Source organism: Lathyrus oleraceus, chromosome 1 (genome assembly GCF_024323335.1).
Source record: "Lathyrus oleraceus cultivar Zhongwan6 chromosome 1, CAAS_Psat_ZW6_1.0, whole genome shotgun sequence".
NCBI classification, from domain to species: Eukaryota; Viridiplantae; Streptophyta; class Magnoliopsida; order Fabales; family Fabaceae; genus Lathyrus; species Lathyrus oleraceus.
The window spans coordinates 14,831,506-14,851,171 of record NC_066579.1 but is presented as its reverse complement, the minus strand read 5'-3'; the positions used below and the strand labels follow the sequence as shown (position 1 = coordinate 14,851,171).

Below are 19,666 nucleotides of genomic sequence, written 5' to 3'. Positions count from 1 at the left end.
TCACAACGGTAAAATTGTATCATATACCTCGTGATGAGAACCAGATGGCAGACGCACTTGCTACTCTATCCTCCATGATCAAGGTAATTCGTTGGAACCATGCTCCCAGGATCGATGTGATGCGCCTTGACAGGGCCGCGTATGTGTTTGCTGCTGAACTGGTAGTCGATGACAAGCCCTGGTATCACGATATCAAGTGCTTTCTGAAGAATCAAGAGTACCCTGCAGGGGCATCCAACAATGACAGAAAGACTTTGAGGAGATTGGCAGGCAGTTTCTTCTTGAACAAAGACGATGTGCTGTATAAGAGGAACTTCGACATGGTTTTGCTCAGATGCATGGACAGACACGAGGCGGACATGTTAATGCAGGAAGTTCATGAAGGTTCCTTCGGTACTCATGCCGGCGGACATGCAATGGCTAAGAAATTGTTGAGAGCGGGTTATTATTGGATGACCATGGAATCAGATTGTTTCAAGTATGCTCGGAAGTGTCATAAGTGCCAGATTTATGCTGATAAGGTGCATGTGCCGCCAAATCCTCTGAATGTGATGACTTCGCCGTGGCCGTTTGCTATGTGGGGCATTGACATGATTGGAAAGATTGAGCCGACTGCTTCCAATGGGCATCGCTTCATCCTTGTTGCCATCGACTATTTCACCAAGTGGGTCGAGGCAGCGTCGTTCGCGAATGTCACCAGACATGTGGTTGCCCGTTTCATCAAGAAAGAAATCATTTGTCGCTATGGGATTCCCGAAAGAATCATTACTGATAATGGTTCTAATCTCAACAACAAAATGATGAAGGAGTTGTGTCAGAACTTCAACATTCAGCATCACAATTCTTCCCCTTACCGCCCTAAGATGAACGACGCTGTTGAGGCGGCAAATAAGAACATAAAGAAGATTGTGCAGAAGATGGTCGTCACGTACAGAGATTGGCATGAGATGCTACCTTTCGCCTTGCATGGGTACCGCACTTCAGTACGTACATCGACCGGGGCAACCCCTTACTCCCTTGTGTATGGTATGGAAGCAGTCCTACCTGTTGAAGTGGAGATTCCTTCCCTAAGAGTCTTGTTGGATGTCAAGCTAGACGAAGCTGAATGGATTCGGACAAGGTTCAATGAGTTGAGTCTTATCGAAGAGAAGCGAATGGCAGCCATTTGTCATGGGCAGTTGTATCAGAGTCGGATGAAGAGAGCTTTTGATCAGAAGGTGCGTCCTCGTTGTTTCCAAGTCGGAGATTTAGTGTTGAAAAGGATCCTTCCTCCTCAAACAGATCACAGGGGCAAGTGGACTCCTAACTATGATGGACCGTATATTGTCACCAAGGTTTTTGATGGTGGGGCTTTAATGCTTGCAACTATGGATGGTGAAAACTTCACTTCCCCTGTGAACTCAGACGCAGTTAAAAAATACTTCGCATAAAATAGACCCGCTGGACAGTAAAAAGAATAGTCTAGGCAAAAAATGGGCATCCCGGCGAACCAAGAAAATAAAAAGGTTCGGGCAAAAATTAGGGACAAAAATAAAAAAGGATTGTACACCCGGTAAGTTGAAAACCTGAAAAGGCAACTTAGGCAAAAATGGGTATCCCGGTGGATCGAAAACCCGAAAAGGGCGATCCAGGCAAAAGTTAGGGATTAAGCGAATGACTGCGTTCTGAGTAGTTCTGAATCTCATCTCGTGTCAATGACTGGAAATTTTTGAAGGATAGGAAACAATCCAATCACTCTTTCAGAAAGCTGATCATCTGGAGGATCTTGAAGACGGGCAAGTCATAGCAGAATTGGAACCCAATAGAAATCCATTTCACATTGCCATTAGATTAATTTCTGTTTTTATCTTTTGTGCGATTACCTCTTTCCAGGGGTTGCTTCTTAATGTAAATGCCTATTCAGAGGCCATTCAATCAATAAAATCATGTTATTCAGTATATCTCTGTTTTCATTTTCATTTTACTGTTTTGTTTGCAAAAATGACGTCCGAATTTTTGATAAACATTGCATCATGACACATAAGGGCTTTACAGGTACATGCTTAATAAACATTTAAAATTGCTGTAAATTTTAAGTGCTTTGGATCGTCTATTCAGAACAGATACCCTCGGGGCATTTCCTTAAAATTCCCTGCAGATGATCGTGAATATCTTCCTCAGTGAAGTCACCAACAGACAAATTCGGTGTCTTATCCCTGCAGAGCTGATCAGAGTGTTGGATTCTTCAATCCCCAACAGTTTCTCACCACCGCACTTCCCCAAGCGTTTGTTTCAGGACATACACTCCCCAGTAGAGTTGATAGTACCAGACTACATATCCCCAACGGGGTTGACAGTGCCAGACTTTATCTTCCCAGCAGAAGTGGCTGCTCCTTAGAGTTCGATGCCAGATCGATAATCCCAATGCCAGGTCCATGGTTTCTTTCCTTGAAGCAGAACCTCGGTACTGTATCAGTGTTTGCTCCCCCTGCTGAGTCATCTCTCGCAAATCGTGGTTGCCAGAACCATTGTAGCTTTCCTCAGCAGCAGGCTTCCAATGCCATTCTTTCCCCGATCAGAGTCTCGGTATGGCCAGAACACCGCATGGCTAGTCATCTCCCCACAGAGTTCTTTGCGCTGTGTATCTCCAGCAGCCTGGCCAAAGCCCAGAGGATGGTAATCATTTCCCCAGCAGATCCCCTTGCCTCGGCTTGGCATTCTACCCAGCATTTCGCATCCCTGCATGTAGGATCATATTGCATTGCATCCTTCCAAATCGCGTAGCATTTCCATTTTCATGGAGCATTACGCCATTGAAAAATTCAAACATACGCATGTAAGCATAAAACATTCTCGGTATCCCAAGTGATAAGCTAGAAGTTGTTTCCAGTACTCACACTGAAGATTGTTCATGACTTACCTTTGTTATCCCCAGCAAGTGTCATTGGCCCATGCGCCGCCTCTATTATCATTCCCTATTTCTGCCAATGCTGACAGGCATGAAGTTTTCCGGTATCCAGACCGAAGTGGCATTCAGGCCAGTTTTCCGGTATCCAGACCGAAGTGGCATTCAGACCAGTTTTCCGGTATCCAGACCGAAGTGACATTCAAGCCAGTTTTCCGGTATCCAGACCGAAGTGGCATTCAGGCCAGTTTTCCGGTATCCAGACCGAAGTGGCATTCAGGCCAGTGTTCCGATATTCAGATCGAAGTGGCATTCAGGCCAGTGTTCCGATGTTCAGATCGAAGAAGTTTTCCGGTATCCAGACCGAAGTGGCATTCAGGCCAGTGTTCCGATATTCAGATCGAAGTGGCATTCAGGCCAGTGTTCCGATGTTCAGATCGAAGAAGTTTCCGATATTCAGATCGAAGTGGCATTCAGGCCAGTGTTCCGATATTCAGATCGAAGTGGCATTCAGGCCAGTGTTCCGATATTCAGATCGAAGTGGCATTCAGGCCGGTGTTCCGATATTCAGATCGAAGTGGCATTCAGGCTAGTGTTCCGATATTCAGATCGAAGTGGCATTCAGGCCAGTGTTCCGATGTTCAGATCGAAGAAGTTTCCGATGTTCAGGTCGATGCGACTTGTGGCATTCAGGCCAATTTTCCGATATTCAGATCGAAGAAGTTTCCGACGTTCAGGTCGATGCGACTTGTGGCATTCAGACCAATTTTCCGATGTTCAGATCGAAATCCTTTCCAGTATTCAGACTACTGAGCGGCATTCAGGCCATGGTTATTTCTGTGTTACCATTTATTTTGGTATCCAGTTTAACATTCTTTTTTCGATATTCAGACTGACTTTCACCGTACCAGACGAATTCTTCTTTCAAGACCACCTCTTTGCCGATTCTGACAGACATTGTTACTTCACTTCACTTCAGTGCAAATTTTTGGGCTTTTATTGTATTCAATCCCTTGGTACCTCGAAAGCACGAAAGCAGCTGTCATCTTCCTTCCGGGTCTCCAGTTGATTGAATAGGGGCAGCTGTAATACCCCAAAATTTCCCTTCATTTTTCCTAAAAAAAAAAAAAAAAAAAAAAAAAACGAAAACGAAAATAAAAATAATAATAAAAAAAAATTAATTAATTAATTAATTAATTAAATAATTAAAATAAATAAATAAAATATAACAAATTATTTTGGACTTGGGTCTCCCTCATTTGAGCCCATTACCCACGAAGATCAGTCTATAAATACTGAGGTTTCAGTAGAGGAAAAGACACTTGGAGTTACACTGGGAGATTCACTTGAGAAAAAGGGAGAGAAGCAAAATACTCTGAGGTTTCCTTGGAACAAAACACTGGACAAAACCTGAAGGGAAACCTACAGGCTACTCTGCAGCAACCTCCAGGCACCTCTGAAAGGTTCATTCTGACTCACAGACTTTCAGCTCAAGCAAACCCTGCCATTTGATTTTTCTTCTCCAATCAGGTTTGCCCTATATCCATCATCTTTATGCCTTTAATTTGAATTCTCTAAATATATGAGGTATTATGGGTGAATTTGATACCCTTTTGATGCATGTGTTTGACAAGAGGTTTAGGCCTCCTACCTTTGGTTGCTTTTTATGAGCTTTTAGTGAATTGAAAGGGCATGATTTATGTGATTACATTTTGATTTGAGGGCAACTCTTGGTTACCCTATTTTGCTTCACTAACCCTTTTGTTGAGTTTTTGTGAAGGCACCTAACTTTTGCAGGGATAACTTGCGTGGTTTCCCACTTTATTTGTGGGATACCCCCTGGAGGTTTCATTCCGATTACCTGTACTGACTCACTTTCTTTGATGGTGTTTAGCTTGGAAGGATCCCTGGGTTTCCCATTCCTTTAACTGCTATAGCTTCGGATCTTTATCCGTGTGGTAATTTTTTCCCTTTCTCATACTTTATCGCTTTCTTAGCTGGAAGACCTCGATAGGAGGCAATGTTTGAGCCGCTTGGTGGCATTTTACTTTGAGATACATGTTTTGTGTTTTGTATTCATATCCCTGCAGGTAGCGCGGTTCCTTCGTCAAGGACTGCCTTTTTGCCCTCGAGCATCCCAAACCCTAAAACCCAAAGCAACATGTTTACTCCTTCTACTACAGGCGAGTAAGTCTCCAAAGGTCGAGCATCCGGTAGATTGCGTAGTAACGTTGTTCGTCCAAAACCCAATCCATAACCCCGTAGTTAGCCGAACTACGGCTTGCTCTGATTCTCATTCCAGATGAGATACGTAGGCATAAGACGCGATGTCTTAGCGAGCACACATCCCCCCAACCCATAGGTCAGCCGAGCTACGAAGACTCTGATTCTCATATTCATATGAGATACGTATGCAGTGGATGCGACATCCGCGCGAGTCATTTTCATTTAACCCTTTTTTTGGCAAACAGCACAAGATAAACCCACACCCTTTAGACAAGAACTACAAAAGTGGATCCCGTAGAGTACTACGGATGCGTAGGGGTGCTAATACCTTCCCTTCGCATAACCGACTCCCGAACCCAAGATTTGGTTGCGAGACCCCGTCTTGTCCTTTCCTTTTTCAGGTTTACTTCGAGCGTTTCCTTTCCCTCCCTTGGGATGAATAACGCACGGTGGCGACTCTTCTGTCATTTTCTTTCGCCGGTTGTTTTTTTCGCGCACTGTATTTTTCAGGTTGCGACACTGATGTAAGTCCAGTGATTGGCATTCAGGCTCCATGTTTGTCGGTGTGTTTATTTGTTTGTTTGGCGTGCGTGAGCCGAACTACGGCAGCTCTAATTCTCGTTCCAGACGAGATACGTAGGCATAGGATGCGATGTCCTATCGAGCTCTCTTTCTCTTAACCCCACCTGTGTTGTCTTCGGTGCGTGTGTGTGTGTGGTGTTTTAGCAACCTTTTCTTTTCTTAGAGCGTGGATCCCGTCGAGTACGACGGACGTGAGGGGTGCTAATACCTTCCCCTTGCGTAACCGACTCCCTTACCCTTTCTCTTTGGTCGCGAGACCATGCTTTTTCCAGGTTTCTCTGAGCGTTTCCTTTCCCTATCTTGAGATAAATAACGCGCAGTGGCGGCTCTGTGTTGTGTTTTTGTTTCAGCCCGCCGGTTGTTTTTTCGCGGATGCGACACTAAGCTAGTCCCAAGAGAGGAGGGCAAATTTTGAGGTGTTACAGTAGGTGGTAAGAGATATAAACATGTGGCCACCATTTGCCACAAGAAACATGTGGTTAGAACAAGGTTACCGGTAGTAACAAATATCCCAAGTGGCACTATACTTGTAATATATGTTCTGCTAGAGCTATTGACCCATTATTAGTGTTACCAAAATGTCCCAATTAATAAAAGGTCAGTCCTAATTAATATTAATTAAGGAAATCTGAATTCACTATTTACTCTATTTGTCCCAATTGATAACATTTAGAGCACATAGGAACTCAATTGACCTCAATTAATAGGAATTTGAGTAATTAAGGAAATACAGGGTATTACAGTATATGTTTTAATTACCAATATCAAAATAAACAAGTAAAAATCCTTATGACAAAATTTATTCCTCCAGAAAGGAAGTATGAGCCCATGATGTCCGACCAAATGATACAACATCCTGCCAAACATCAGGAAACTCAAACTAAAGTCAAGTTTTTGCCTTTGAAATATCATTATTTTGGTAAATATGGAGATATAAAGCCTTTCTGCTATAAACTGTATGGTTATCCAAAATATCCAACATATCCTAAGGCTAATCATGCAATGATTAAAACTAGAAAGGAGTGGAAACCTAAGGTTATTCCACATGAAACTACTTATCCTTCCACATGCTTAATGTCCAAGGAAGATGAAGTCAAGTTGTGGGACCAGAAGCTTGAACATCTGAATCTCAAAAGGATATCTCTTGGTTACTCTACAAATAGTAGAGCTTACATGGTATTTAACTCCAGAGCCAAAAGCATGATGCAATCTGTTAATATTGTGGTTGATGATTCAATTATTGGGAAAAGGATTGATGTCGATGAAGATGTTGGAATATCATTTCAGCAGACTGATGCTTCAGAAAATATGGAAGACATTGAGTCAAACATTGAGCCAACAAGGAATGAATCAGATGTTTCTGCTGACATCTGAGCTGTTTGTTTTTCTGTTTAATTTTGTATTATTTTTGTGGGCCTTTGCCCTGAATATTGCACCTCTATGTGCCATGGTCTGTACCTCTAATTCATATGTTCTGCTACTTCTTTGCTCTATTACTTTGTTGCCATTTATGAATGTCTGCTTGATTTATCATATTCATGCTAAAACGAGGGAGTAGATAGTGTAAAGTTGTGCTAGTTGTGCTCTTAATTTATTTTGTTCTCTATGTGAAGGTTGTTTCTTTGAGGGGGAGTATGTTTCTTGTGTGATAGGGGGAGTTATTTCTGTGTTTTTCTAATCATAACATTCACTGGGAGTTTGATTTGTTTGTACTTAGGCTTTTGTGTACTTACTGTAATGTTAGATAGAATGTCTTGACATTTTGTTTCAGAGAATTATGTTTGTGCTTAGGCTATTGTGTACTTGTTGTGATGTCAGACAAAATATCCTGACATTTTATTTCAGAGAATTTTGTTTGTGCTTAGGTTGTTGTGTGCTTGCTGTGATGTCAGATAGAATGTCTTGACATTTTATTTCTAAAGGAGGCTTGGAGTGTGAGAGTTTATTTTTCTCTATGTCTTTTCTGTGAGGCTGGGTTTCTACTACTTAATTTTGCTATGTGTGCCTATGATATGCTTGGTGTTATACAAAGTGTTTGGTTTTTGTGCTTGTGATTATTGTTGTTGTTTTATCCTTTATTCAACTATATGCTACAAAGGTTGTTTTAGCCAAAATTTGCCAAAGGGGAGATTGTTAGGTTTGTGATTTTATGATTGGAAGCAATTTTGTTAAAACATGTATCACAATAATATGTTGAGCAAGATGTCGTGAAATGTTGATCATACATCTTTGTTGGTTTTGTTTTATTTCTTGGAAAACTTATTTTATTATGAGATATCTGAAGATTCTTTGAATATCAAACTATCATATCTGATTGTCCAAGAAGGTTTATCTTAGGAACTCTTACTTTGTTTCCAAATGTGAACTTGTTTCATTAAAAGGGATGTTGAGACATTTTAAGGAAACATTATATCAGATTTGATTTGATTCTGCAGAAGATTGTGCAGAATGGATGTTGAAACATTTAAGGAAAAATTTGATTTGATTCTGCAGAAGATTGTGTAGACTGGATGCCAAAACATTTAAGAAAATATTTGATTTGATTATGTAGAAGATTGTACAGACTGGATATCAAAACATTTAAGGATACATTAGATTTGGTTATGCATAATGGATGTCAAAACATTTAAGGAGACATCAGATTTGATTCTGCAGAATGGATGTCAAAACATTTAACGAGATATCAAATTTGATTATGGAGAATGGATGTCAAAAAATTTAAGTATACACTAGATTTGATTCTATATAATGGATGTCAAAAAATTTAAGGAGACATTAGATTTGATTTGATCAAATATTATGCAGAACAAATGTCGAAACATTTAAGGAGACATCATATTTGATTTGATTTGTTTTGGATATGTTGATTTTTATGCCTAAGTCCATGCTTACCAAAGGCTATTTAAAGAGGACGTTACTAAACCTAATTGACAGAATAGAGAGTTACACTTGAGAATTGGAAAATTAGGGTTTTAGTTGTTTTTGTTATTTGTGAGCCACTCTAGTATCTCCTTGATACTTGAATTGGACTGAGTTTATTGAGTTGTAATTTTGAATCACTCATGACATTTAAGGAAGAGTGTATTTTGTTTCATTGGAAGTGTGTCTTCTGTTATTTGATTATTTTCAGTTGTTATCACTGTTGTGTGTAGGCATGGCAACGAGGCGGGTTAGGGACGGTTTTTACTTCCCCCAAACCCAAACCCGAATCCCTAAACAATCCCCGTTCCCCGCCCCAAACCCAAACGGGGATGGAGAATCAAAACCCAAACCCGTCCCAAACGGGTTCGGGTATCCCCGCCCCGCCACCATTCATTTAGTGAAATCAATTTTTTTAATAGAAATATTTATTTTTTACAAAATAAAATTACATTACAAATAATAAAATAAAGCAATCTAAAGAAATTTCATATATACATTTCAAATATTTTAAATAATAAATTCAAATTAAAATATCAAAACATTGACCACATAGTTAGTATTCTAAATTATCAAAAATAAAGAATAATGTACATAATAAAATAAACGAGGCGGGTTTGGGGGCGGGTTCGGGGTGGGTACTAGTGTCCCCATTACCTGACCCGTCCCCATATTTTATAATCGGGCACTACGCCAAATAAGGGAAAAGAGGGCGCTTATTTTGGCCTATAACAGCGCTTTTAAGCGCCCTCTAATCTGGCGCTGGCATAGGTAAAGACAACGCTTTGTTCTCTTGGAGAAAGCGCTGTCTAAAGTGGCCACATTATAGTGCGCTTTAAGAAAAAAGCGCCCTCTGGAGTGGTCCATACAGGGACACCTTAGAGGGCGCTTTCTGGTAAAAGCGCCCTCTAAAGTTGTCAGTGTAAAGTGTTTAGAGGGCGCTTTCAGGAAAAAGCGCCCTCTAAAGTTGTCATTGTAAAGTGTTTAGAGGGCGCTTTCAGGAAAAAGCGCCCTCTAAAGTTGTCAATGTAAAGTGTTTAGAGGGCGCTTTCAGGAAAAAGCGCCCTCTAAAGTTGTCATTGTAAAGTGTTTAGAGGGCGCTTTCAGGAAAAAGCGCCCTCTAAAGTTGTCAATGTAAAGTGTTTAGAGGGCGCTTTCAGGAAAAAGCGCCCTCTAAAGTTGTCAATGTAAAGTGTTTAAAGGGCGCTTTCTGGACAAAGCGCTCTCTAAAGTGTTAGTTATTTTAAAAAAATTTGTTTGAAAAACAGTGGATATATATTTAATTGGTAACCTGTTCGCATGCTGCAAAAGTGTAAAATTCATATTGATTTCATCCTTTAATCCAATGTTATACACCATTAATCCATTGATATATACAACATGAATCCATTTATATACAACATTAATCCTCCATATATACAACATTAATATATGATTCTTTGATCAACAATATACAACAACATATTCTCAAAGTACTACAATTAAGAGAATAAAACATATCAACCAACACCCAGTGACCACTGTATCCAAAAGTTGTCTAGTAGTTCTAACCAATACTAAACAAAAACGCCCATCCACCCATGGTGGCAAACATGTTCTGTATATCCAAAAGCTGTCTAGTAGTTCTATCGCACATCCATACAAAATAAGGCTCAACCAAAACAACAGATGGCAGCATAAGTAGTCCCCTGCAAAAAGAACACGTCCAAATGCAAATAACACAGAACTGTCAAAAGGCGATTGAGCAACAAATAGTAAACAATGGCATAAAGTTAAATGACATAGCTAATATTACCTGAATTCCTGCATGGCTGTTAAGGTAAAAATCAAATTCCCTAGGGTGACAAATGCTGGTGTCTACCACGGTTCCTTTGACAATTTAGAACAACAAAATCAGCAAAAAGTGATAAATTCAAATGATAATATATACCAGCTGCGTTGAGAAATATATTGAAAAAACCTGGCATAATTTTTCCACTTCTATCGGTCTCTTTGGGGTTGACAGGAAAGAGACGGGTGTGATGTCTCTTTTGGACCACTACAAAAGTAACTTTAGGTAGATACCCATCCTCTATTGAGACACAAGCCTGTATCTCCGACCATATTTTTTCTTTGCCAACCTTCAAGTCCGGACTTCTCCAATTATCACATGTAATCGGAATATGTTGTCGAACAAGGAAACCAATGTAACTTGCCAACATTGAACCCTTATCTTTTGAAGATAGAATTGATATATGTTTAGATGGACATGTTCCATTGTCGTAGAGGGATACTTTCAAATATCCAGCATCATCATCTACGCGAACGAGGCTTGACGATAATAGAGCATCTCCATCTAAACAAATATCAATTGATACTTTCGAGCATCCCTTGCCCCTTGCACGAATGATTGACTTCATAAAAGTCATTTTACCTGTAATAAAGAAAACAATTAAAATCAGATGACAAATGTAAAAACAATTAAAATCATAAAAGTCATTTTACCTGTAATAAAGAAAACAATTAAAATCATTTGACCTGTACCTTTTTCACTAAGTTCTCTTTCTTTTCTTGGTTGGAATATGTTCTACATGTCTCTTAACAACACGGACGGTTGGATTGATCCAAATACCCTCATTATGATCATTTCTAATATATGAATCATTTGATATATTATTCTCATCTTGATCATTTCTGGTAAACGATTCAATCTCAACATCAATATCATCACCTTGATCTCTAGTGTTTTCATCAATTACTTTGTTGGAAAAAAGAACTATAGATCATTTCGTACTTTTCGGATCATTGACATAGAACACTTGTCTAGCTTGAGAGGCTAGAATAAAAGACTCATCTTTGTATCCCACCCTATTAAGATCCACTTGCAAAAATCCTGACTTATCCATTCAAATGCCGTTATTATTTTCAACCCACTTGCAACCAAATATAGAATCTAAAACTTCTCATAATCAAACACCCAAATGCGCTCGATAACACCAAAATACGACAGATTTGCAAATTTGGGGTTTAAGTCCTTCACACTTGATATGTGCATTGCTTCAGCTACCACGGTGACACCACTATTCTGCATAGTACTTTTATCATCTTGTTCTTTGGTATAAAATGTGTATCCATTAATCGCGTATGCGCTATAAGAAAAAACATGGAAACTTGGACCATATGCTAAGCATCTCAACCTTTCTGTTATTGAAGCGGGATCTGAATAATACTTTGAATAAATATGATCCTTAAACCAAGGTATAAAACATCGATTGTGCTCTCGTACTATCCAATTTTCATTTCTATTGGGATCTAAACCTCGGAGAACATCCTTGTGAATTTCAACATACGGCTCAACCTCATTCTCATTGTGCAGAACATACAAATGCACTTGATCCCGTTTGACCCTTGATACTGCCACGATTTTATTTCCAATTAGATTTTTTCCTTCTTTCTTTTCGACAAGCTGAGACTTGGGGAGTCCGATTGACTGAACATTAGACAAATATTCAGTACAAAACTCAATCGCTTCTTCAACAATGTATCTTTCAACCATACAACCTTCTGGTCGACTTCGGTTCTTCACGTACCCTTTTAATATTTTCATATAACGTTCAACAGGGTACATCCATCTCATATAAGCTGGTCCACACAATTGTGTCTCTTTCACAAGATGAACAACTAGATGTACCATTATGTCAAAAAATGATGGAGGAAAAAACATTTCAAGCTCACACAAAGTAATAACGATTTCTTTTTGCAACATTGGTAAGATCGCAGGATTGATCACCTTACTGCAAATTGACTTGAAGAAAGAACACAACTTAGTTATAGAGCTTCTTACTTTTTCTGGAAGAATAGAACGTATACCTATTGGGAGAAAATGTTCCATTATAACATGGCAATCATGGGTCTTTAAACTCTTTAACTTGAGGTCTTTCATAGACACAAGTCTTCTAATATCTGAAGAGTACCCTTCTGGAACTTTAACTTCACTTAGAAACTTACACAATGTTTTTTTCTCCTTTCTAGATAGAGTATAAGCAGCAGGCGGTAGATATGTTCGTTTTCCTTTCTTCAAGGGTCCTAATTCAGTTCTTATTCCCATCACTATCAAGTCCTTTCTTGCCTTAAGGCCATCCTTAGACTTTCCTTGTATATTGAGTAACGTGCCAATAACACTTTCAAATACATTTTTTTCAATATGCATAACATCAAGAAAATGTCTCACATATAAGGACTTCCAATACGACAATTCAAAAAAAACTGACCTCTTCTTCCACCCACTTTTGACAAGTGTGTGGGCAAAAGGCTTGCCAAACTGAGTATCCAAATCTTTCACCTTTTCAAAAATTTGATCACCCGTCAATATAGGTGGAGCTCTGCCTTGTTCTGTCTCTCCATTGAACCCCTTTCTCCATCCACGGTAGTGATGATTTGAATTTAAGAATCTCCGATGACCGAGAAAGACATTCTTCTGACCAAACTCCAAGCGCTTCCAATCTGTTTTATCTTCACAAATAGGACACGCACATTGACCTTTTATGCTATACCCTGATAGATTTCCGTATGCTGGAAAATCATTAATTGTGCCAAACAACATCGCCCTCAAGTTGAAACTTTCTTTCCTATATCCATCATAAACCTCCACACCGGTCTCCCACAAAATCTTTAAATCTTCGATTAAGGGCTTCAAGTACACGTCTATGTCATTCCCTGGTTGTTTAGGTCCAGAAATCAACATAGACAACATCATGTACTTACGCTTCATACATAGCCATGCAGGTAGGTTATAAATCATAATAATCACAGGCCATGTACTGTGTGAGATACTCTGGATACCGTGTGGGTTCATTCCATCAGTAGATAATGCCAAGCGAAGGTTTCTTGATTCTTCTCCAAATTCAGGATAATCATTATCAATTTTCAACCACTGTGGTGAATCTGCCGGATGTCGATACTTTCCATCTATAATTCTTTCATCTGCATGCCAGGTCAAGTGTCTTGAATCGGTTTCACTACGAAACATGCGTCTAAATCTCGGAATAACAGGAAAATACCACAAGACCTTTGCTGGAGACAACTTGTTCTTATATCACGAGACACCGCATTTAGGACACTCATTTAACGATGCATACTCATTTCGAAACAAAACGCAATCGTTTGGACATGCATGTATCTTATCATAGCTCATGCCAATAGAGCACAACATCTTTTTGGTCTCATATGTTCGATTGGGAAGAACATTATCCTTAGGAAGCATATCTTTTAAAAGGGCTAATAACTCTGTGAAACTTTTATCCGACCACCCATTGCCCGCCTTTAAGTTGTACAACTTTAATACCGCAGACAATCTTGTGAATTTAGTGCAACCATCATACAAAGGTTTCTCTGCATCACTTACCAACCTCTCAAACATTTCGGGACAATCCTTAAGATCTCCTTCAAGTGCTTCTGCAATCTCTTCAACTCGATCACAATCGTATGTATCTGCGCCACTATAGTTTGAGGCATAGGTCGTACTATCCCCCGGTTCAACATTCTCGTTACTTTTCTCACCATGCAAATTCCAACATGTATAACTTCGATCAATTCCATGCCTCATTAGATGCAATGTCAACTGAACTGCGTCAACCCGTTTCCCATAACAACAACCCAAGCAAGGACATATCATTCTACTGGGGTCTTCGGCGTGCGCAACGGCAAACTTAACGAATTCTAATACCCCATTCTCGTACTCTCTCGACAATCGATTGGAAGACATCCATGTATTATCCATTACTAATTAGAATAAACAAAAAACAATTTCAGAAGAGTTCAAACACATTCGGACCTAGGTTTCTAATGATACTGGTGTTGACACAAAATCAGATATTCATAGGGCTTGAAATTGCCTAATAAACCCAAACAAACGTAGGGCTTGAAATTTAACGCATGCGCTATCAAATTTAAAATGACTATGAATATTGAAACTTTACAGGTTGAAACAAACGTAGCATAGACAACAATAACATAAAACTGAAATGGGGCAAAGCTAAAACAAAGCAAGAAATAGGGCAAAGCTAAAACGAAACAAACGTACCTTTGGTGCTAGAAGGAGGAAACGTCGTAGATCTAACAAAGGTGGAAGGAGAACGCCTTAGAACCCTAACGTGAAAAAGAACGAAAATAACAGAGAGTGAAATAACAAAACGCGCAGTATGTTATAATTTTAATGTTTACTAAAGGGGACCTTAGAGGGCGCTTGTGGAAAAAGAGCGCCCTCTAAGGTGCGCTGTCTATTGCTCCTTATTTTTTCGCTTCACTTTAGACAGCGCTTTTGTAATAAAGCGCCCTCTAAAGTGCGCTGTTGTACATGGACTTAGAGAGCGCTTTCTTAGAAGCGCCCTCTAAGGGTATCCTTAGAGGGCGCTTTCATAAACGCGCCCTCTATTATTGTCCCTCCATTTCCTCATTATTTTTTCGCTTCACTTTAGAGGGCGCTTTGTTACAAAAGCGCTCTCTAAAGTGCGCTGTTGTACATGGACTTAGAGAGCGCTTTTTTAAAAGCGCCCTCTAAGGGTACCCTTAGAGGGCGCTTTCATAAACGCGCCCTCTATTGGTGTCCCTCCATTTCCTCATTATTTTTTTGCTTCACTTTAGAGGGCGCTTTGTTTCAAAAGCGCCCTCTAAAGTGCGCTGTCTATTCCTCCTTATTTTTCTCTTCACTTTAGAGTGCGCTTCTTTAAGGAAGCGCCCTCTAAGGTGCGCTGTCTATTCCAGTTTTTGGCGTAGTGGGGGAAAATCCAAACCTGAATCCAAACGCAATCAAAGCGGGTTTTCCCCGTCAATTTTGGGGCGGGTTCGGGTGGGTACCCGCGAGTACGGGTTATGTTGCCATGCCTAGCTGTGTGATTGAAAGAAAGTGAGATGGGTCTCATATCTAAGAGAATCTTAGATAGAAATTCCAAGGGTAGTGATCAGGTGAAAATTTTGTAAAACTATATGTTGTTTAGAACTTCAAACTAATATTATTATAGTAGGTTTCCTTCCTGCCTTGAATACCCCCCAAATGTAGGCGACGTTGCACCAGACTATGCTAACAATTGACCTGTGTTATTTACTTCCTGCTTTTTACACTGTAATTGTTTCTGGTGTGACATGTCTTGATCCCGATGTCGTGACATCATATACGACATCTATTATCTGCTTACTATTATTGTTGTGTGAAGTTCTGATATTAGTGTCATGACATCGCATATGACATCTGATATCTGCGTACCAGAATTTCAAATATAATTAAAATTCAATTCTAATACTATCATAATTCTAAAAAATTCTAAGAAATGTTATTATATTAAATGCTAAAATTTCAACTCGATCTTTCGAAGTGGAGTGTATATGTTATGATATACACAATAAAAGTGTGAAAAACATTTTAAAAAAATGGTTTGAATTGTATTGAAATTTTATAACTTTTTATGGTTTGTTGAATACAAAAGTAAGTTTTAACAAAGATGTTGAACGTAGAGAGATATGAGAAAGATAAAATACAAAATGATTATCTTAGTTCCCCCATTTGTTCATATTTATCACTACTACAAATTACACATCTCACCTCAGACACGAAATAAATTTTATCTTGGTTATACTGTCGAGGTAACGAAGGGCGACATGCAAACTTGCTACTTTACCCATCAATTTTGGAAAAGAGGTTATAATGGAAAATGTTAGTAGTTTGATCCCTAACAACAATATTTTTTATTTTTAAAATATGAAGTGTGCACCACTTACCTTCCAGTTTCATTTAAAATTTGAGGTAATAAGTTATGTTGGTACATCGGTTTTAAATAATAACCGTGGAGTTAAATCTTATCTATTGTCATATATAATTTGTTTTAAATATCATTTTAACTGACATGTATAATTTTGTACACATAAACTACAAAATATTGATAAAACCAAAATGAGATCATTTTAAATGTACAAATTTACATTGTTCTCATCAATACATAATATAAAATTTACATTGTTTTCAAAATCAAATGTACAAATTTACATTGTTTTCATCAACACAAATTATAAAATGTATATATTTCCACATATAAATGAAAAAATCTCTCTCTCTCTCTCTCTCTCTCTCTCTCTCTCTCTCTCTCTCTCTCTCTCTCTCTCTCTCTCTCTCTCTCTCTCTCTCTCTCTCTCTCTCTCTCTCTCTCTCTCTCTCTCTCTCTCTCTCTATATATATATATATATATATATATATATATATATATATAATATATATATATATATATATATATATATATATATATATATATATATATATATATATATATATATATATATAAAAAATTAAACTTATAACAACCAAGAAAAACTATTGTTGTTGAGGTTCATACCAAGATAAGAAGACATCGGTCCAACGTGATTGGATGTCATCTATATTATTTTGTGAGAATGGTGATCTGTCGCTAAACTCCTATAATTAGAATAAAATTTAAATTATGATAAGGTTACAACAACAACATTAACTTAAAAAATATACATAACTTACATGTATATGGATTAAGCTAATACCTTATGCTTAGTCCATCCATTTGTAATGCCATCACAGACAATATTAAACATTTGTCTCATAACATAGTATCCACAAGAATAGCTGTCGAGTTATTTTCTTGACAATAAATAATTTCCATATATTTATACCACTAATACACACAAATAAAAAAAATATAAAAAAGAACAAGTAATATACTTACTTTTGGGTAATAGAACCTTATTTTTTTTACCAAGTACATTACGTTTGATTGCATTGTATCTCTCTATTGCTCTACACATGTTGGTAAAAATTAAACATGGAAAAAAACTATTCAAAACTAAAGGTAAAATTTGAGTAATAAAAATAATACCACTTACCCACTCAAAGTGTTAATTATAACTTTTTCAAGTTCCTTGCGAATTAATGAGCAAAACATAACTACAATATTTTGCTTAAGGCATATAATAATTAGTTGTCAATGATTACAACATAAACATTAAGAATAGTTAATAATATGTATAAAATTGATTTATAAATGAAAATATAAAATTAATATATACTTACGGGCGTAAAAACGGGGCCAAATAATATTCTTTGTTCTCGTTCAACAACTTCTCTTGTACGTAAACCGTGATATTATTTACTACCATACCACCATGATGGCTAATGTGCGTTGGGTCTATGAAACCATAATTTCTTAAAATTCCTTTCAATAAACATCTTATGAAATAACCTGCAAGAGTCAAATCTTTATGTTAAGGTATGAGAACATATAAATATACTTAGAAATTAATGTAAAAATTATACTTATGAGCACCACAATTCTAACATGGTATTGTCTATCCATTCACCCCCCTTCAAAAATTCAATAATATAAGTCTTAGGAAGTACGAAAAACTGATATGAATCATAACTTAATTTAATAGTCTAGCAGATGTCTAGAATACTATCTAATATCATTGTAAGTCTCTTAGTGTTATCTAGTTATGATGGTGTTGTTTCAAAATTGTCCTGGTTGGTAAAATAACTTTCTTTCGTGCTTGTACCATCCATAAATTTATCATGAATGCACAATTGAGCATTTGCAATTGTTTGGTTGAGTATACCTAATGAATTCAATTTCTGCATCATAAAAGCAGCAAAAATATAATACAAAAATTAAAATACGCAAACAATAATAACAAGGAGATGCAACACAATTTTTTAAACTTATACTTATACCTTAAGCACATCACGGATACACGTCTCAAATATCTTCTCAAGCTCTTCCTTATTCTTCTTTCGCTCCTCCTCAGCCATCCTCTCTCGCTCTTCTTGCTCATTCTGGACAGTCTCTCGCACCTGCTGTAACAAACTCTCCCTCTCCTCCTGAATCCAGTTCTCCCTTACCTCCCACACCTTTATAACAACTATCTCTTCAATCTCTCTTCTACGATTTAATTTTATGTATGATTTAGATGATCCAAAATGTGATTTGAAGCCAACACCTCTTCCAATACCATGGACACGCCTATAATGCTCATCGGTTCCAATCGCTTCTACGAAGATGTCATGACGATCTTGTGGAACGAAGAGGTCGGCTTTGAATTCTTCTTCCAATACATCCTACAACACATATAAAATTTCATTTTTACCAAATTGATTTAACTAAAATAAATATTATTGAAAAAAGTATCTACTTACAATCTTTTCAGCCACTTCACGTGAGACCTCAGATGTGAACTCATCGCTTTTTCTTTGGCATGCTCTCTTCCATTTCTCATGGAGTGATGGCGGAGATGGAGTGTAATCAAGGCTTATAGAATCTTCCAACTCCAATTAACTTTGTTTTCTTTTTTCTTCAATCATCTTATTTCCAAGTTTTTCATATTCTCCACGAGATAACCTATATGGATAGATATTTCTAGATCTATTATCCTTTCCTCTTTTTATCTTAACAAAGAATTCAAGAGTGGTGCTATACTTTCCAAATTTCTCCCAAACACCCTGATCAATAAATGAATAAATCAAGTAATGATGCTTATCTCCATCAATTGGAAGAGTAATATAATCACGAGTCAGTTATGTCTTAAAGTCTTTCCAACGCTCACCAACATATGTAAGCAATTTCTTTTTTACCATACTATCATTTGGACTAACATGAAACACCTCTTATGTTTACATAATACAGTTGTTATTAGTATTAAAAAAATGATCATATAGACTTGTAAAAGAAATCATAAAATTCAAAATAAAGACTGTAATATCATCCCATATGCTATTTTTCAAATCATTGTCAACATAGTTCTAAATATCTATCAAAATACTCACTTTACTTCTACCTTGTAACGCAATGTAACCCATAAAATCCTCAGTATTTTCACCATAAGCCTTGTCAGTTGCAACATTAATTATATTCGAGTAGCGAATACCCTTTTCTTGGGCTTTTTTCACCTTAGTATACATCGTAGCACCTCTAGTTTTTCTTTTATATTTTGTATCAATAGAGGTTGTATTAGATGTTGTATGGGAGGTGCTTGTCAAATCGGCCATGACTATCTAAATAAATAAACATA

At 37.7% G+C, this 19,666-nt stretch overlaps 1 protein-coding gene across 1 annotated transcript; it reads right to left on the bottom strand.

Moving 5' to 3' along the window:
- Nucleotides 1–10,178: 10,178 nt before the first annotated feature.
- LOC127129375 (protein argonaute 11-like) lies at nt 10,179–10,970 on the bottom strand. Its single transcript, XM_051058595.1, has 3 exons — nt 10,572–10,970; nt 10,407–10,480; nt 10,179–10,299 (listed from the first exon to the last, which is right to left on the bottom strand). Exons 1-3 carry the CDS (start codon nt 10,810–10,812, stop codon nt 10,264–10,266), a joined length of 351 nt encoding a protein of 116 aa, XP_050914552.1. The 5' UTR covers nt 10,813–10,970; the 3' UTR covers nt 10,179–10,263.
- Between the last annotated feature and the right edge of the window lie 8,696 nt (nt 10,971–19,666).